The 17,135-nt window shown below is 37.6% G+C and overlaps 1 protein-coding gene across 4 annotated transcripts in view; it reads right to left on the reverse strand.

Moving 5' to 3' along the window:
- LOC306886655 (E3 ubiquitin-protein ligase Arkadia-like) overlaps positions 1 to 17,135 on the reverse strand; it is a 47,897-nt gene that overhangs the window by 18,300 nt on the left and 12,462 nt on the right. For all 4 annotated transcript variants that reach the window (XM_079443951.1, XM_079443949.1, XM_079443950.1 and 1 more), the window contains exon 3: positions 9,666 to 9,792. In XM_079443951.1, coding sequence (XP_079300077.1) covers positions 9,666 to 9,792 — 127 coding nt within the window. The remainder of the gene's footprint in view (positions 1 to 9,665; positions 9,793 to 17,135) is intronic.

Below are 17,135 nucleotides of genomic sequence, written 5' to 3' on the forward strand. Positions count from 1 at the left end.
AAACTCTACTCGACTGAAAAAAACTTATAGTGTTGCTTTAATAGGAATCAGTCTATTTAGTGTTTTATTGTTATATTTGTTCATTCAATTTCTTGAATGCTCCTGCTAAATATGCCTATTGTACCTGAAAATAAAGCACTGTTTGTTTTATTTGTATATTATGTGTATTTGTAATGTGTATTTATTTTAAATAACGAAGATAGAATAATGACAAAGATTTTTTATCTTCGCCCACTTTGGCCTATATTTTCAAGACTGGAAACTTTCCATGGCAATTAACGGGAGTATATGGGAATAAACTGGAAATTTGAAAAAATTTGGAAAAAAACTGGGAACTTAAATCTAGTTGAGAACAAAATCTTGCAGCATAATCTTGGTTAAAACAACCAGATTTAATGCAATTTCAGTTTAATTTCTACCCTACACATTGTTCAATCACATGCACACTGTTTACTGAGGCCACACCCCCTACATTCACTGTGCTTTCCTCCATAACATGAACAGATCATTTCTTAAATCCTGCACACAAAATATCAAAATGTCTATCTTGGTAAGTATTCATATAAATTATATGAATATTACAAAAAATTGTTTAAAACTTCCTTGTGCTGTGTGTAATGTACTGTGCGACTAAATTAGGCAATACCATAGTAAAAACAAATACACTGATGAACAAACATTTAGGTGAGATAATAAAACTAAAGTCTAAAAATGACCCTCCCCCACACACAATCCCCTCTAGTTACCTAAGAGGGGGATTCCCCTCCAATTTCTCTGAAGCACATTCGCTGCATTTGAGCCCAAAGACTACATATAAGTTTTGATATTCTAAATATATTTGATCTATGGGATTTAAGTTTAACTAGTAAATACCAAAAAGTGTTTATACAGTAGCTAGGCAGTTTATGAGGTAGGTGCTATATAGCTCAAGCTGTGATGCTCCTTCTGATAGCAAGTTTTCTGTTATCATACAGAAGTGTACTGGTCAAAAGTTTGGACATATTACTATTTTTAATGTTTTTAAACATTGCATATCTTTTGGTATTATACTTTAAAATATAATGTATTTCTGTGAAGCAAAGCTGAATTTTGAATTTCAGACATTCTAATAAAGTGAAAGTGACGTGACATACACCCAAGTATGGTGACCCATACTCGGAATTCGTGCTCTGCATTTAACCCATCCAACGTGCACACACACAGCAGTGAACACACACACACCGTGAACACACACCCAGAGCAGTGGGCAGCCATTTATGCTGCGGCGCCCGGGGAGCAGTTGACTCTCTAACCATTAGGCCACGACTTCCCCTTAAATATGCTTATTTATTATAAATCCAGAAAAAAGCATCAAAGACCCCCCCAAAAAATCCAAAAATGTCATTTTTAAAATGTGTATTAATTTGCATACATGTGAGCCTATGATCAAGCAAAATATTTATATTTATATATGATACAGTTTTATAAATTTCCCCAAATTTCCAATTAATTCCCATAAATTCCCCAAAATTCCTGTAAATTCTCATAAATTCCTGATAAGTTTCAAACTTGTAATATTTCCAAAATTCCCCAGACGAAGTTCACATGGAAAGTTTTCAGAAAATTTCCACCCCTTTGCAACTCCTGATCTGTAGAGTTTATTTTCCTCTGGAGAGTTTAAGCAACATGGCGGTTTTCCAAAATTCCAAATAAATTATTCTGGAATTCTATAATCACTTGTGGAATTCTAGCCCTCTGTGTAGATTTGATTCCATAGGAGGGGCACATTGGCCCCGGCTGCCGTAAAGCAGAGTGTGCCTGGGAATAGAGTTGTTCTCCAGGCTGGGATTTAGCGGCCCCAAGCCCCTGTGTCTGGAGAGAAGGGAAGCCCCCTGCCTCCCAACCCAACACTGGTGAGCCCGTTAACCACAGATTGCATCATTAAAACATCAAAACAAAATGATTACCAACAGGCTTGGAGGGCTGAGGGATTCTCTGGAGACCAGGGGAGTGACTTCAGAACGTCAGTTTCCTTGTGAACATCTCAGTGAGTGCGCTTACATGCACATTTTACACCAGTTATGCTTAATAAATCAACTATATGTAGGTCATGTAAACAACTTTATATCAAGTAAAGCAAAATCAATTCACACAGATTTCTGCCCATTACCCCATTTCGTTCTGCTTTCAAAGTCAAACACCTTTTCCGGTGTTCCGTCGCCTTCAACGTATGGAAATCTATTGATGTTCTGACAAACCTAGTCCTCTCAACTTCACATTTACACATTCAAATAACTCACTGCCTGTGTACAACAAAATGCTAAACTAGATATGTTATTCTCTTGATGATTTGAAAACATTTAGGGGAGCAGATCAGATTCCGCATCAGTATTCAGAGCAAAAAGAACTGACTATTACAAAAAAAAAAAACATCCTAAGGCATCCTCCAGAACATTTGTACTCAAAGGACAAATAAAACAAATACACAAGAAACAAATCACAAATTCTACGTCACTATAAACACTCAACACACAATTCCTGCTTCTTTAAATTCCCCTTAGGATCAACAAAAGCGCAAATTGCATGCATTAAAAAAATCCATAAAAATAATACATAAATGGGGGAGGGGGAATTTATAATCTCAAAACTGAAACATACAGAAACAAACAATGACCATTGTAACACTGGAAGGACTCCAAGGAGCAGAACTCTTGAAATTATGTATATCTTAAAACGTCAAACATTTACCACAGGAATATCTCTTTAAATGGTGTAACTACTATAACAGAGCTGTGTTTAATACATAATATTTGACTGCTGTGGTTGTGTAAGGTTGTGTAAAATAAAACTAATAAAAAAAGATACTACATACATAAAAACAAATCAATTATACTCAATTATACCAATTAAACTGAACTGAGCTGGACGATGACATCACTGAATTCAATAATGAAATGCCTTTAAGTTTAATCTTGTCATTTTACATTGACACATTATTTTCCTATTTGATACTGTAAAGTTGCTTTGACACAATCTGTATTGTTAAAAGCGCTATATAAATAAAGGTGACTTTACTTCACTAGGATTGTGCCGATAGACAATAGTATCGTGTATTAACAATAGTCAGAGATATCGCCTGTGGCTGATGCCTTTGACGATAGCAAGATGATTATTATTATTATTACTAACAGGCTAGTAATACTAATTATTATTATTATTATGGCTTATTTGTTCCATTATATTTCTTTTTCCATGTTTTCACAGTGTTGTGCGTAATAAACAATAACACACAATTATGTTGAGCTTATGAATGCAATGGCCAATCAGAGGTGTTTAGATGAGTCATCGCTGAAACAGTGGAGTTTTGTTGTTCAGCGCACGCTGACCGAATTCTGAATTCTCTCATCATAAACAAGGAAGTGCAGATGTACTTGCAATGCAAGTATAAAAGATTTATTCATCACACAATGTAAAAAGCTTCACTGATTATTACAGGAGTGTTTTTTAAAGTGAATAAACTTGCGTCAGTTTAATGTTTTTTGGTAATGTAAATGTTCTTTGCTCATTTTCTGTAGCTGCTTTTTGAATAACTGAGGAAATGTAAGCCTTATGATTAGTAACTTACAATGTTTCTATTCAATTATCATCATAATACAAATTCAGTCATATTAAAAACATTAGGCTGCTTTTAGCCTTACACTGGAGTTGGTTCACTTTTCGGCAATGAAACTAAGTAAATAAATAAATAAATTAGCATGATAATATTGTGTAACGGCAAACTCACAGGCTGAAGATAGGATGATATCGCCCAACACTAAATTCTGCACACTAAATATTACATACACTACACACTATGAAAGAAAACTCTGCACTTAAAATCATGCCCAAAATACCTAAGACTCCAAGTTCTTGAGGAAGCTTTGAGAGTGTCGAATCAGATGTGAGTGCTGGGGAATACCTGAGGCTGTGTGTGACACTGCTCTTTAATTGGCAGAATCACAGGCAAAGCCATAGAAATCACCTGAGACCTGCCGCTAATTACCCACAAGCAGGCCTGGGATTATTTTGTAAATTACACCAGCATGGCATTTTGAGTCTAAGGTTGGGATGGGCTATGCAAACACAGGAAATGATAGGGTGGTAACCAGGAAGGAGAGGAGGTAGGATTACTTTGGAATTTGAGGAATTTCAGGTCTTTGTCCATGGTGCCTTGTTTGCAAACATATTATTGGAATTCTTCTTCCTGTACGTCTCACACAAGTTTGCAATGTGCGGGATCAACACAAGCTGGCGTAAAGGTCAGATGAGAGACCCTGTGCAGAATTTGAGAGGGAGTTTTGACATTTTTTAATTGGACTCCCTTAATAGCCACCCATTTCTTTAAGCAATACAAAAGAACAGGAGTCCATGCAAAATGTGTCAAATGTGTGTGTGGGAAGACGTCTGCCGAGTTTTGCAAGCTTCTGCATTTAAAGACAGTGTGCTGTTGTGAAATGGGGGAGGGGTGAAACCGAGTCGCTTCAGAGGCTCACCAGCCAAGGCAGTGACCATATACAACCACCAGATAGCATCTTCCATTCCAGTGCCTCAGAAACACTTTCAGACAAGACAACATCATCATTTGAACAGACGAAGAAAGGTTTTCTAATACAAATCTATAATGCAAACATACAGATTTGTCTGTAACGCTGCCGTAAGCAGATGTCTGCCACAGCTGCTTGTGCATATTGTGGGATCCATCAAATCCGATACCCTCCTCTGAATTAATATAATTTCTTCATGCTTTCCCTCATCGGTCTCCATATGCACTATAAACAAAGGATCTTTGAGTGGAAGAGCTTCATTGCTCATCCAGCTGACCTTAGACACCCAGAGCCCCTCCTCCAGCTGAGAAACACTCTCAGCGTTCTGCTGCAAGCCCAGGCACCTCAGGGAGATAGGAAAGATTAAATGAGACCACTCTCGCTACATAACACACATCCAGTTCCTGGAAATGCTTTCCATAGGCATGAGTTTAAACTAGAGGAAGGGAGGAGTGAAGAGAGGAAAGCAGAACAAGAGGTAGTCATATGGGTGAAAAAGAAAAAGAACAGGGTAAAGAAAGAGAAAAATGCTAGTCAAATAACCCTGTTGCACTGTTATGACAGTGTGAAGAGCTCTAAAGAAAGTCACGTACCATAGCTGAGCCTTCTACAAAATATGTTTACAGAGATGGTTCTGGATATTTGAATAGTCATCCAACAATTGACTATTTGATTTATAATGTTGACTAGTTTATCTAGATCCATCCAGATGTTTAATGTATGAACATGAATCTGATGATGCCTGGTGGATGTCCGGCCTGTGAAATAAGTTTTATTTTCTAATTCAGTTTTTTCCATTCATTTTCTGGATTCCATTTGAATTGTTTCAATACATTTTAATAATCATAAACATCTCTAATTAACTGATTTTATTTTTTTCTCTGAAATTCTGTGTTCAGTATTTAAATTTTTCTGGTAAATAAATTCTGCTAAATATTTTCTTTAGGTAAAATTCCTTAATGTTTTAATAATAATTTTATTATTAGTAGTACTATCATTACATTAAGTAATATTTTTCTGTCTCAGTTTTTTTTTTAAGTTAAACAGAACTTTTATTTTGATGGGTTGCTGTGAACATTTGACATTTCTGTTTATGATATGACGATAATTATCAAATGAAAGGGTAAAATGGTGATTAAGTGACACTCAGAGCAGTTCTAGAGATTATGTTTTTGTTCCCGTGCTCATGTATTGAGAGGGCAGAGGCTGAAAACACTGCGAGCGACACTCGCGCTTCAATATGTGTGTAGTAAATGTGTGTAGTAGTAAACCATGCATTTGTTCCATTTATTCACAGACACACAGAACATGCAGGATTCATATTTAAACAGCATTTTTTACAGCTTAATATTCAGACACTAGTCCATGTTGCGTTTTGATTTATGTGTACTGACCTTCTTCTGATTTATGCATCAATTTATGCATCTTTGACATTCCTTGTTATACAGTAAATTCCATTTTTGTAACTGGATTCCACAATTTCCTCTGTTTTCCGCATCACAGAAATCCTAGGGCCCTATGGATTCCAATTTAGTGGTACACTGATATTGAAATTCTGGTTGATACTTATCAGTTGACAATCATTGTGAAGTTATGGACAATAACTGAAAATGGCTAATATTAAAATTCTACACTACTTTGTCTAAATAAAAATAATATAGTTAAAGCAAAAATCCCTAATTTTAAATAGTAAAAGTTAATTTAGCATCATATTACACATTAATAAAATGTTAGTGAATATAATATAATGTAACAAATAACCAACATGAAGCAGAAGAGAAGAAAAAGTGCCATACCAGTCTAATATGTTACTGAATGGTATGGCCAGAAAAGACACTTAGTTAAATATTCAGAATAGCTTCAATGTTTTTAACATAATAGAATGTAAATAAACAACATTTCATAAACTGATTATGTATTTGATACTTCGCATTGCACTACATCTCAAAAAGCAAGTGCCTTGTAAACTCTTATTTGAGAGGTAGCACTAACATCACTACACAAACACGCAAAGCATTCGGTATAGACCCTTTATCACTGTATCTGCCTTGCTAAGAGTGAATGCAAACTACACCTATTCACATTGCTTAAATGTGCACTCACAAAAGACCCCCATTTTCCTGTGACCTTGGCCACGTGATGTTTTCCTGAGCTGCAAAGCCTCTCCCTCCCCCTTCACTGAAGTCCAATCCAAACCACAGCCGACACACGGCTTGCAGATCAGCATTCAGTCACAAACACACAAGCCCACATTCCTGCACACTATCTCTCTTCTCTCATCCTCACTCGCCACACTAAAGCTATATAACGGCAGGACCACATGATTTCAGCTGCATTCCAGTGCTGTTGTTTGAAGAGAGATAATAGCCCTCATGACCTTTAGGAAAATAAATGAGGGAGCTGATCTTACTGGTGCAGAGAAAACAATGTGCAAGTGGAAGATGGAAAACCTAATTAAACACGCGCACACACACACACACACACACACACACAGAGACAAACCTACAGAACTGCTCACTATATAGCTTTCCAACCTAAGCGAAGACAGCAAAATCAGCAATTAAGACAGTCTTCCTCAAGGTTCTCTAACAGGATGTGCTTTCTACACCCAAAACACAAGCACATGGCCGGCAGGCGGGGCATAGAAACAAGACACAGCCCTCATCAGCTGTAAGCACAGAGGAAGCATTGGTGTACCTTGTCATGCAATTTTACCAGTAAAGAACATGATTCTCACACTGTAATTCTATGTATATTCCCCCACCTTAGCTGCTTCTATTTTAAGACATAGAAGGAAAATAGAAATAAATGGTTATACATATGGGTAAAATGGGTACATATGAGTACAATTAATAGGAAAAATACTTCTAAAAAAATGGGCAGGTCCTGTTGCTCTCTATAGTATCGTGTTATTCTGAACATATCCAGCAAGTGAACAGACTGGGCTGCCCATCAATGCCTGACAGACCCACCTGCTTTCCTGAGACCAGCACATTGTCAACCTCTACTAAGAAGGCCAGCATGCATTATAGCTTTAAAGCTGGCAACCATAAAATCACTTGCTAATCTTTGTGTGCATGTTAAATAAACATTTCTCACGGCTTGACTTACTGTGAAAACTTGTGTTTCACCTCAATCATGCTGTCATAGAGGTTTACATGCTTCCATGAATGGTATAAAACATGCAAACATGAACCAGTGCATAAACATCCTGAGGAGTTACTCATCCAACACTAACGTCTGAATGATTCAGGTCCTGAGAAAGGCAACCACACCACGATCAACCTCCAACGTACGGCTTACAATGACGACAGTTCAGGATTCAACAGGCTCAACTGAGTGACTTTGCTGGTAGGCGCATGGTGGCGGCCAGCACTATTTCTGGCAGCGGTTAAAAAATTAATAGAATAAAGTGACGATTCTCAGCTCGGGAACAGACGCCTCAATAACAATTAGGAGAGAAGCGGGACAGCGAAACCAAATCAAGCAACAGGAAGAGGGGGCGTAGTTCGGACAAAACCATATCAGATGTGATTGAGTTTAGAGCTTCTATCAGATTTAAAACGGGAAGCCTGCTGAGAGCTCCGTCTGACATAGTTTGGGTGAAACCAGCCAAAATACTGGAGGCTGTAGCGTTTATTAAATGGATATGCCGTGCAGAAAACTGAAAATCGAATCTACATGCAAAGTCTCTGCTCTTCTGCGAACTCAATGGAAATCTTTACAACACTCAAGCTAAGGCACTGAACTTCTTTTCGCAAGAATGTGAGAATGTGAGGAGAACCTTGTTTGATTTTGGTCCACAGAAAGACAAAAAGTGGGCATTCACCATGATTTGGGGCTCATCCTTAAAGGGGTCATCAGATGCCCATTTTCCACAAGTTGAAATGATTCCTTAGGGTCTTAATGAAAAGTCTATAACATATTTTGGTTAAAAATTCTCAATGGTAGTGTAAAAAACATTTTTTTGCCATGTCAAAATCCACTGTTTTTATCAAGCCTTTTTAGTCCATGTTGCTTTAAATGCTAATGAGCTCTGCTGACCCCGCCCCTCTCTTCCGTGGGGTGACGAGCAGTACGGTTTACTTTAGCCGCGAAACTGGCTAATTAGCACGTTATTAGGAAAGGCGATTTGCAAAGATTCATAAAAAACTCTTATACTCACTTCTCTAGATGAAGCTGGATCACGAATGATTAGTGCAAACAGACACATTTAGGCAGATCGGGGATCATTGCATTCCTTTCAAAAATGAAAGTAATATTAATCCTCTTCAGCGGCTCAGATGTCGGGAGTAAATGACGACTGCTTATATTCATTACATCATCCCAAAACAAAAGCCCTTGATCGCTTAATCAGAGACATCTTGTCTTTCCCTGCACCGAAGTCGACACAATGGCGGACTGATAACAGCTCACTCAGGGCGAGTCTAAGATAAGACAGCCTTGTCAATCAACTATCGTGGGAGTGACCTATACAGAACTATGTCATTCTGACAGGAATCTCAGAACAGCCTGATTTGAGAAAGGGGATTTAAAAAAACAAAAAAAAACAATGGGTGGATTTTTTATCATTATAGGATGGATGTGTACACACACTTCCAACACACATTTATGTTCAAACAACTTGGAAAGTGAATTTTGCATCCGATGACCCCTTTAAAGCACACAATGGAATCTTTTCATATTTCTGGGTTTCTCAGAAGTTGAAGTCGTCATAGTTGGATGAATAGAAAATAGAAATAGAAAATGAAAAACTCCTGTATGATTTACAATGCTAATGAACATTGAAACGTGTCATCACAGTCTGTGAAAATGGTTCATAACAGCTGGGAGCTCAGTGGAATGCCTTCATAACAATAGAGACTGCCATCTTCGTGCCTAAACCCAGATGTGCCCTCTCATCTAGACGAAGTAGTTCCTTGCTGGGGACTTCAGAGAGCCATAAACAGCCATGAACCTCGTAATTCAGTTCAGACAAGTTTTATATAATGCCATGTGAGAATCTTTAAATCTGCTTCACCAGAAGTTTAACAGCTGTCCTCTGCAAATATTACAACACTTGTTGAAAACCAGTTACAAGGACATATTGGTGAGAAATCTCACCTGAAGGCATCTCCAACAGTTACGATCTCCACTTCACTGTCCGTGGAGGTGACATTGATCTCCTCGCTGGCAGGCACTACAGGTGCAGGAGTCGCTTCGATCACAACCACATCCTCATCCAGGACACCTGATTGATTACATGGAAATTAAGCTTAATTAATACTAACATTCACGCAACAATGCACTGAAACCTACTTGTATAGTTTCAGATCACAATTATGGATACTGATACATGAAGATGATGAGATGCAACTGAGCCAACAAGAACTCATTTTACTTACTTTATGGTATATTTCTACTATTCATTTAAAATGTGTTTGTAGAATAACGTGAATGAAACCATGATTTCAGGGTCTCTGTTATTTACATGATGCTAAGTTGCTCTTTTGGTTCACATGGCCTTCAACATGTTCTTTTGAAAAGAATATCTCTAAATAAGAGAGTCTATTTGGCACTCTGCCACCTAGAACATGACAGCTAGTTAATGAGGTGACTGCGGTGGGATAATTTATTATTATTATTATTAGAATTAGAGTATTGGGGAGATTATGAGGAGAGAAAAGAAGAACACCTGCAACAAGATCACTGGCTACAAACTGTAAGCTGCAAGTGAGATGGTCAGACGTTCTGCAGGCATCTCTCTTTTGGCATTTGGAACTCTGTGACTTGAGTGTTTCTTGCAGAGAAGAAAAGGCAGATTCCATGACACTTTCAGTACTACACATTAGAGGTCTTCACGGAGGACCCGAGACCCGAGGACCCGACCCGGGAACCATACGGGTTCGGGTCTATATTTTAAATGGTCAGCCGGGTCCGGGTCGGGTCCCAATCTATTACTTCGGGTCCCGGGTCTGTTTAACATTATATGTAATACCCGAGTCGATCTGAGAATACTGCACCTACCAGTGATCAGTGTCAGTCAGCATGCGTAACTTTAAAATTTGTCAAATTAAGATGAGAAAAGTGTGAGCAGGAAATAAGGTGAAAAAAAAAACAAAAAAAACACGTGTTACCTCAGCCGCCAGAAGCAGAGCGCGGGTGGAGTTAATGTAGTACTGCAAGCGGACAGTGATCGTGGATTCCTTCATGAGTAACATGGAAAAAAAACTGAACACGCACGCAGTAAAAGCAGTTCTGTTTTTTTTTGCAAAAAAATAATTGCTCCGAGTCTTTATTACAACCAACAAAAAGTTATTGTAGGTTAAACGCAACAGTCGAAATTGACTCGAGATGAAAAAAAAAAACTTCGAAGTTGCATTAGTCATCCGTCACCGACCGTAACAACAAATAATCTTTTAAAGCTGGAATAATGAGTGGATTAAGAAGGCTCTCTCCATCGACAAGAGAAACAACCTAACACGGATGGAAATTTATTGGCAAGGAGGATTGTAGCCATCGCAGTCAGGGAGAAGGCTAACGGTTAAGGGATTTGTTGTTTTTTTTTGCAAATTGTTTATTGACTTAATAGCAGTTTGTTGTGCAGTATGTGCCGATCGGGTGCAGTCGGGTCTGTGTCTTCCTAGACGGGTTCGGGTCCAACTTTCGAGTAATGGTCGGGTCCACATAGTACATTAAAGGCATTTCTCTGGTCTGCACGGGTTAGGGACTCACTTTCAAATAAAATATGTACAAATTTTTGGACCCGTGAAGACCTCTACTACACATTTAGCCAAGGCAAGTTTATTTTATATAGCACTATCATTCAAAACACAATACTAATTCAAAATGCTTAATTTAAATAAAAAAATAAATAAAACTATTTAGCACAATCAGTTAGGTTAGAAATGCAAAAAAAAAAAAAAAAACTAAATCTATAAATGACTCATAGTTGTTTATTATGGAGTTACTAACATCAGGTTTTTAGTCTCACAATTACCACACAGAATTGCAAAATCAAGAATAGGGTATGAATTAAGTATTAAGATTAATAATACTTTTTTAACGTTTAATTTTTTTAAACATATATTATATAACATATACACAACCCTATATAGGACAAGTGGTTTAGAAAATGTAAATTCCCATGCCGTTTTTTGAAATTTAAATAATTTTAAGTCATCTTGAGGCCCCTGGTGGGCTCCGGCCCCAGGCTGAGAACCACTTGTTTAAATCACATAAGGGCAGGTGGTTATTTCATTTTGAACAGGGTAGATAGCCTATGCATGTTGACCATTTACAGTCATTTTTTGGTCCAACCTCACCAAAGCATCAAGCTTTATACAGATACTCAAGAATCATCATATTCCCAACACAGCATAAAGTGAAGTCTGTATCTTACTGCTTATGAATTGTGGCAGCTGAAAATCACATATGATAATGTTTGCTACCACAAACACATCCAAAACCTGAATCAGTGAAGGGCTTCTCTAGGAAAATGTTTAAATATAACTAATATACACCTATATTTAAATGTCCACCAGTATCCCTGCAGGTTTTATGACGGGAAGCACACATACAAACTACCATCAGAGATCAGTGGTCATCTTCTCCCTCAATCTGTACTTTCATAGTGTTATATGAGCTTCCCAAGTCTTCTGAAAGCTACACTAGGCCCCACTCATTAATCTAGAGCAGAAGCAATATCAGTCTCAGTAGCTACAGCTGTTTAATTGATGATGGTTTGGTGCAGCAGTGGAGCCAACCAGTGTTTCAGGCAGGCGTGCTTGTGTGTGTGCCGGCGAAGATAAATGTAGGTCAGTAAAAGATGTGCTTTGCAGTGTGCCGGCACAGGCTTTTGTAGAACAATCACTCATCGCTCTTCTGATTGGCTCTGCTGCCTGACTTCTCATTCCTTCTTTAACTCTAGCTCTGCCTGGATTTGGTGTCAAGAGGCCCAGGGTGTGTTCAAAATAAAGCTCACAAGCATAGCTGGTACATGTCTCAGAGCGACTGACAAACAACTTCTACTCAAGCTCCATTTTCTACAGAAAATGACATCCAGAAATACATGAAAGAGACATCTGAATGCCATCTGAATGCCTCACACAGTTTTCAATAAAAGATTAAACAAGATTTAATTGAGCTCCAATTTATACTATCAGTCTTCCTGCCATAATTTCAAAAAGTCTAATAATTTTGGCTTTTTCAAACAGCAGTCAGGCTCAAAGTTTTGCTTCTCACCGTGGCTCTAGTTAGCATACACACCAATTTAGCAATACACTGAATACAATGTTAAAACAACTCTACTTCAGCTCTGTTGTTGTGTCGCACTATCTGTGTCAGGCATGTTTGTGCACTGACGCAGAAGCTTGTGGCTCGGGAGATTCAACATCATTCTCTGGGGTGTGTTGTTAAGGTCGGCTCTCCCACTGAGTGCTGCTGCTTAGCACCCCGCTGTTACCCCGTTCCCCACGCTGCCCACAAGATATGATCACACTACCAAACATAGCTACAACGTACAGCAGTAAACATACATTCTAAGTGCACTACCATTCAAAGTTACAATTCTGCAATCCTCTGTGAATGTACCATCATGAACAGGCTCTTTGTAAAAATGCCTCGATTAGTCAGATAATTAGACCATATGCAAAGTAAATGACAATGTCTTTTGGTTCGACACGCATGTGTAATAAACAAATGCAGCGTTTTTTTTCATATGCTTAAATTCTCTGTATGTTGAATGTAAGAGTTTCTCCCCTAGGAGAAGGTGATGTTACAATATCATTTCCATACATCATGTTCAATATGTATACATTTAATATCAACATTCTTTATTGTTGTTGTCAATTAGTGGAGGACAAAAAGTTAGCTACTGCAGGAAAAGCGCATGATCCAAGTTGTTATAAACTGAGACATGCTTTATGTTAAGCGCTTCAAACTTACTCATAAGCACACTGTTTTATGCAAAAAGCATAGTTTTAGCAATTTTATGCTTTGTTTTCCAAAAATGTACAGAATCATGAATGCAAAACAGCGTTACATACAGAATTGTCATGTTTTTATACCGTTACACCCTTAGAAGTGATGTAACATGGCAGGCCTCCTCTTGCAGAACTGAAGTAAGGAATGACCCAAGAAAACCTCTGGGGTGCTGGAGAGCTGCTCTTATCTCATCCACTCATTTCCAATCGAAATCTCTGCTTTCATAAACTGATATGAAACCTCATGTCTGTGTTAAAGATTGAGAGACTTGGGGAGATTATCGATAAGGATTAAAAAAATAATAATTGTGTCAATCACAAAGTACAATTTCTAGCCAACAAAATACTTTAGAGCCAATTATAAGAAAACACTAAGACACAATTGAAAAACAACAACATAAAATGTGGTTCATTTTTCAATGACTTTTCCAGGCCTGGAGGGAACTCCCAGAGATTTCAGCTAAACCAATTTATCTGCCTTTTTTGGCTGCTACCAATATTTATTAAGTGTCTTTGAGTAGGAGACTGCTCACATGTACACCTGTAAACATGCTGGTGTGGGGAGTGGCAGTAAGAGAGAGACTGATACAGAAACAGATGAAGCACTAAGCCACTAGTTATCTATGGCAGGTCCTCCTCTGAAGCATGCTTTGCTGCAGATGTTTAAAACATTTTAGCAGTTTTATAGACATGATGTATGTTCAATCAAGTGGTTTAGATCTCTTTGAGAGGGGAATGTGTGAGGTTTAGGTAATCTTCTTGGTACGGTACAGAGAGCAGCGGCAGAGTGCTGGTTAAGGACTTGCTGTTGCTCAACAGGAAACTCAAAAATTCTGCGGCATGTAACACACACAGGTTACATGCTTGATGTACGTTTTCCATTTTATCCTCTGTAATTTTGTCCATAACATAATAGTTAAATTAAAATATGCACAGTAATGACCAATAAAGATCGCCAAAGTTTCATGAGAACTATAAAACACAACTAGCCTTAGGAACAGAGCTCATTTTGTTGGAAGCCCTTTGTAAACAAAAAATGCATGCCTGAAATAAAATGGAAAAATAAGTACAGTATATTTTAAGCTTTATTTACATGATGTTTAAAGAATGCAGCTCATTTTCCGCACTGTTTAAATCTACTTTGCCACACTGTCTTAAGAGGGACTGAAAGAAAAGAAAAAAAAAAAAAAAAAATCACATTTTCATGAGGGCTGAAAAAAATACAAACAAGGACAACAGAAGAAGAATGCAAGAGTTTAGCAGGAAATGGATCTGCTGACATGCTGTTTATGCTAGAGGTCGACCGATATGGGGTATTCTCTGGCCGATGCCGATTTTTTGGCCGATTTTCTTTCTTTTTTCTTTTTCCCCTTCATCTCAGGGATGTTCATTTTTTTCAGTAATTTATCAAAAATATTTAAAAAGGTTTGCTGCATGGTTAAAATATGCTTTGCATATAAAAATTGTGTTTTTTAGAGAGAGAGAGAGAGAGAGAGAGAGAGAGAGAGAGAGAGAGAGAGAGAGAGAAGTCACGTATAAGTCGCATTTTATTATTTCATTCAGAATTAGGCCTAATGCCGACATGCAAAATGTTTACAAACATTATAATAAACACTGTAAACATAGTAGGGATGGCTCGATACCATAATTTTGGCTTCGGTACGATACCAGAATGTAATACCTCGGTATCGATACTAAATCGATACCATAGGTGACAAATAACCAGCCTCAAAAGATAAGTGAACTTAGAACAGTTTTATTAAATGTAATAAAGAATAATAATAATAAAAACAGATTCATATCTTAATAACTTTGTATCAAACTAACAAAAAACCTACAGGGAACATACGGAATTATTTTTGTGTCTTTATTATTCAAACAAAAATTCTGTATTTGAGAGCAAAACTAATTATTTTGTAATTAAAAAATAAAAGTTTGCAAAAAAAAGTCTTCTTAAGGTCAAAATTAAAGTAATTGAAAACAAAATAATTTGCAGTGCGTGTAAATCTTTAAAATATATATTTTTTTCTTTGTGCACTTCAAAAACTTTTCATCACTAATTCACAAATGTTGCTCTCTTTTCTGCCTTCTTTTTTTGCGGGTCTAAACTTTTGTTTGCGAGTTGAAAAGTTTTGCTTGCGAGTGAAGCTGTGTGTCAGTGGGCGGTCTCTACGCACCAGGATGAAAGGCCCTTTTCTATTAATAAGAAAAAGCTTAAATAAATCTCACTCTCTCGGCTGCTTCTTATTGGCGGTTGACAGCGCGGCAGAAATATTCCCTTCATATCATTGATACTAAAATGAATATAGCAAAATTATTGCTCAATTCAAATCCAATTAATATTCGATTGTATGAAATGCAAGTACATATATTACGTGACCAAAACTTCACTGGTTCTAGCGTGTCTCACATGCACGTTTGATCTTACTGTATCACATCTAGGGATGGGTACCGATACTCGGTATTAAATCGGTCTCGGGGCTAAATTATGAAAGACCGGAGTATCGATAAGCTCTGACGTTATCGGTACTTCTGTCGGTATTGGAGAAATTAAGAAAACACACATACATTTATTGTTGCTCTCTCTCTCTCGCTCTCGCTCTCTCTCTCTCTCTCTCTATATATATATATATATATGTATATATAATGTCGCCAGCTGTTTTTATGTGCAATAATATTCAAACATTTGTCTATGATGCATTTTTGCTATGCGCAATTCAGAAGCCAGATCGCGCTCACGCGGAGCTTCAGCACACGCAACAGGAAAGTCCTGTTTAATTATGATAGAAGAGAGAACCAACTATTCAAACATCTGCTCACGCTTTAGGCGTGTGGCTGTTATATTAAGCTAAGTATTTATTTATTTTTTTTCGATTTTGGCTTCCAAGGATTATAGCCGCATTTCTTCTAGCACAACTCCCTTCCCTTCATAGCGGCGCGGATTCGTTCCTCCGAACCAAAACTTAACATCTGAATCAGCTCAATCAGTGATTGTTATAAAATGGCGTCTTTACTGTTGCTACATTGCAGGACATATTTGATCGTAAAACGTTGAAAGTACAATCTGCTGTTCCCCAGGCTGAAATGTGTGTGCGCGCGTGTGCCTGCGCGGCGGCGTGCTCCAAAACGGACAAGCAAAGTACACTTTGAGCTTCGGGCGCGTCGAAATAACACACAAAAATATGCCAAAAAATACACACACAATGTGTCAAAATGGCCGGTTATGAGAGTCTTCACTTTTATGTTTTAAGTGGACGAGAACAGTTGGGAGAAAATCCGATGCGTGTCAGTATATTGTCTTAAAGTGTCAGACTGGAGCTTGAGCCATCAATGTTAATCAAAGAACAAAATGCAAAGAGAAAATCACCCACAGCTCTTAATCTGAACAACGTTATAGCTTTAATAAACATACATCTATCAGTACATACAGTGAAAACTATGCAGTGCTCATTTACATTTGATTACTTTTGTAACTATTACTTACCTGAACATTAATATTAGTAGACCTTCATGGAAAAATGAAAGCACTGTTTATTTCATTTCGTTTGTGTGTTTGTTTTATTGTATTTGTCAGTTTGTTTTACTTTGTTTCTTTGTTCATGTTGTTACT

The sequence above is a fragment of the Barbus barbus genome (assembly GCF_936440315.1).
Source record: "Barbus barbus genome assembly, chromosome: 2".
NCBI lineage: Eukaryota > Metazoa > Chordata > Actinopteri > Cypriniformes > Cyprinidae > Barbus > Barbus barbus.